The 3,405-nt window shown below is 39.0% G+C and overlaps 1 protein-coding gene across 1 annotated transcript; it reads right to left on the reverse strand.

The window, feature by feature from the left end:
* Positions 1 to 439: 439 nt before the first annotated feature.
* On the reverse strand, positions 440 to 1,354 carry LOC135499352 (uncharacterized). The gene has a single exon (XM_064790098.1). The coding sequence runs from the start codon at positions 1,352 to 1,354 to the stop codon at positions 440 to 442; it is 915 nt and encodes a 304-aa protein (XP_064646168.1).
* Positions 1,355 to 3,405: the final 2,051 nt, after the last annotated feature.

A 3,405-nucleotide genomic window follows, 5' to 3' on the forward strand; every position in this document is an offset into this window, starting at 1 on the left:
GTGCATTCAACTGGCCGTTAGTAATACTACAGGCCTGAGTAAAGACGACAGCATGATGATTTCCCACACAGACGATCAGAAAATGTGCATCGCCCTCCACGGCCACATTAACACATCTACTAATATATTATGCAAGGCTAACACGAGAAAAACACTAATAGAGTCCGACGTTTTCCAAATGGATTCGCTAGAGAAACCGCTGCACACGTGTAATGTTCCATATACTGTTCTCGCCCTGGAAACGCTACTGGAGAATAATACCAAATTACCCACACTGGAACAAAAGCGTGTCCAGACTCTTGCTCATAATCATAGTTTAACAACGAATATCCGAATTTAGTGAACCATTGAATCATGAATTAAGATGATTATTGTGAATTAAGACTATTGCGAATAAATATGTATTTGGAGATAGTACTTGCTTTTTAGTTTTTTTTACTCAGGTGCTATCCTTGTTTTTCTTGTACAGTTGGGCGTACAGAATGGGAAACTGTGCCCTAGCACTACCGTACACTTTCAAATACTCCTTGATATAATCGGCCATGTATTGGTCTACCTTGTTCTCGGGCATGATACCGACTTCAGAGAGTAGATTTTTCATCACATCTCGCATTTCATCACTGTTGCTGTATTCACATGTAACCATAGGGTATTCGATGACATCATCACCGAGACCGCATTCTTCGAAGGTTGGTCGCATGTCCATCATTGTGTTGGGTATTTCCTCCTCGATTGTTACACCAAGTCCGTAGTTAGAAGCTTTGATTCTTTCAAAGTCGTTGATATACTGAGCCCATTCGGGGTACTTCTTTGCCATAATAGCCGTAACATGCAGCATGTATTTGCACGATTGAGCCGCACTCACAGTCATAACAAACTTGCCGTTTTCTTTCAGGAGACAATCTGATATAATACGCAGTGCTTTCGGAAAGTTTGTCCAGCGCAGTGCCATGAAAGAGGTGACCACATCGAATTTCTCACCGGAATAGAGAGCCGCGACCTTCTCTTCGTCCGTAATATCACACACATCGAATCTTATTCGATTCCCGTATTTCTCATTGGCGTTTTTGATGAAACTTGGATTAAGGTCTAATGCCACGATAGAGTCAGGTGGTGGAATTTTCACACTCAAATACTTGTCCCAGAAAACGCTGGTCACTTTACCGTCGCCGCAGCCCACATCAACCACGTTACGAACCGGGTGATTTTTATACATAAAGCACATAGCGCCACACTCATCCATTACCGTCTTGAACATTTGAAGCTGATGATTTTTAGCTCTATATTCATCGGGATACCTGGGTGTCTTGGATGAAGACGATATGGGCGTTGAAGTAGTTGGATTTTTAGCCATTTCAATATCAGAGCACAGAACACAGTGAAACGCAGAAATGTATGATCAAGCAAGCATGAATGATAAAATGATTCAAGAACATAAGCATTTATATACAAATGGTGGTTATATTTGTTACAATTTTCTATTTACAACAAAAATGCATAATCTGGCATGTAGGGGTGAATGAAGACAATTTGGCGGACTACTCTTTGACAAAAATTTGTCTTCGAAACTATTTACACAGCAATATAAACTTTTTTTGATTTTTCTCATTTTTATATTTTTTTTCGTGAAATTTTTTCTAAGTCCCAACTTCCTGTTCAGCATGCAAAAAAATAACTTTCAGAATTTTTCAATGTATAACTTCCTGTTCGAGATACATTTTCAGTTGTTCGATTTATTGGCGATTTAGGCACAAATTTTTTTTGGCTTCTTCTTTCAATTCACGCTGAACAACGTGTTTTACAGGATCAGAAGCAAGAATACGCTGCCCAGTGTACATGAAACCGGGTGTGATTCGATTAGAAGTCAACCATAGGTCAAATGTCAGAAATATCTCTCTTAGTTTGTTGACACATCTACCGGTTACAGTTCCATAGTAGTCTTTGAAATTTCGTAGAATCCAATACATTGTCAGCGGAGTAATATGGTGCTCGGGGATAATGTTTTCCATGTTTGTTCTATTCTTTTTACACGGCTTCACGACGTAGGTGTCAAGTCTTGCGTAGTGCATCATTTCACGGATAGCCAAACGATACAACACACGTGAAGTGGGCACACGCTGAGCAGCAGCAGCAGCGACAACATTATTCGCATTTGATGAACCACCAGCACTACTATCTACTACATCTTGATCCATGTTGTTGGCCGCAGCATCAAGAGCATCGTTCAACAAATCAACACGGTTAACGGGTTGTGGTAATTCAGTGGCCGCTGTATTATTCAAAATAATGTAATCGTCATTGGCACCATACTGATTTTTCGTTTCAACAGCATCTTCCTTGAAAGTGGCTTTCAGCATGTTTATTTTGGTGATAAAGCGAATATTGGCAATTAGATCACGTCGGGTGGTACGATGTTTTTCAATCGTATCGCAGATTTCATCAAACAATTCCAAACAGAAATCGGATTAATCCTTGGTGGGCTTCACAAACGCCATAACCAGCACATTCGCAGCCATTTCGTTTTGTTGAATAGCCTCCTTTTCATATTCGTCATTTGATAAGAAAAGCGTACCTGTATCAGAATATTCGGAATATCTAGAGAGACCAGCCTCGATAAACCTTTGGATGTATGAATCAGTTTGCGCAGTTGGACGGTTGTGTTGGTTCTGTTGCTCGGGTTGATTCTGTTGTTGTTTCTTTTCCACAGGAGGGTTGCCTTTCGTTGTATGTGTGTTGATTCTGAGTTTGACGAGGTTTAGCCAGTCCTTACATTTATCGGTGAATACTGCCATAGAAGTATCACAATCGCAGACAAACTTTCGTTTCTTGGCTACTTGGTTTGCCATGTCTTGCAAAAGGACAGAATACGTTTGCTCGGGCAATAGTGCTATGGCTGCAGTTGAGATGTTCATTCTATGTCGCTGAACTCCAACAAAGAGTGCGGATTCAACCACCTCGAGTCAATTTATATAATAAAAGAAATTTGTTAGACTTGGCAAACATTAAAATATTCAACAAACAAGTGTCCAACAATTTTTACAAAATACTTTGTCTTAGTTATTTCAAATTAAAATGTCTTAGTTATTTAAAATTAACACTTCCTGTACATATAGTATTTTCTGATATATTTCTGAATCCTAACTTCCTGTGATTGCAACGACGAAAACAGCAATACCGTTTATAATGCGAGGAAACTGTTTGAAGTATGTTCCGCACAAAATCGTGCAGTTAGCCTGGAACATTATCGTGGTTATATGATTTGCCCTAAACAACTTCTCTACGATTCCAATGAACATGAGGAAGAACAATTTGAACTGATTTTCTAATTATGTCATACTTACCATACGTGTTGATACTACTTATATTTGAACTGAATTTTGTATTATGTCATATTTAGAATAAATA

The sequence above is a fragment of the Lineus longissimus genome, chromosome 15, assembly GCF_910592395.1.
Source record: "Lineus longissimus chromosome 15, tnLinLong1.2, whole genome shotgun sequence".
Taxonomy (NCBI): domain Eukaryota; kingdom Metazoa; phylum Nemertea; class Pilidiophora; order Heteronemertea; family Lineidae; genus Lineus; species Lineus longissimus.

Bases quoted from the DNA above. Each gene is read 5' to 3' on its own strand.
- LOC135499352 (XM_064790098.1), bottom strand. From the start codon at position 1,354: ATGGCTAAAAATCCAACTACTTCAACGCCCATATCGTCTTCATCCAAG.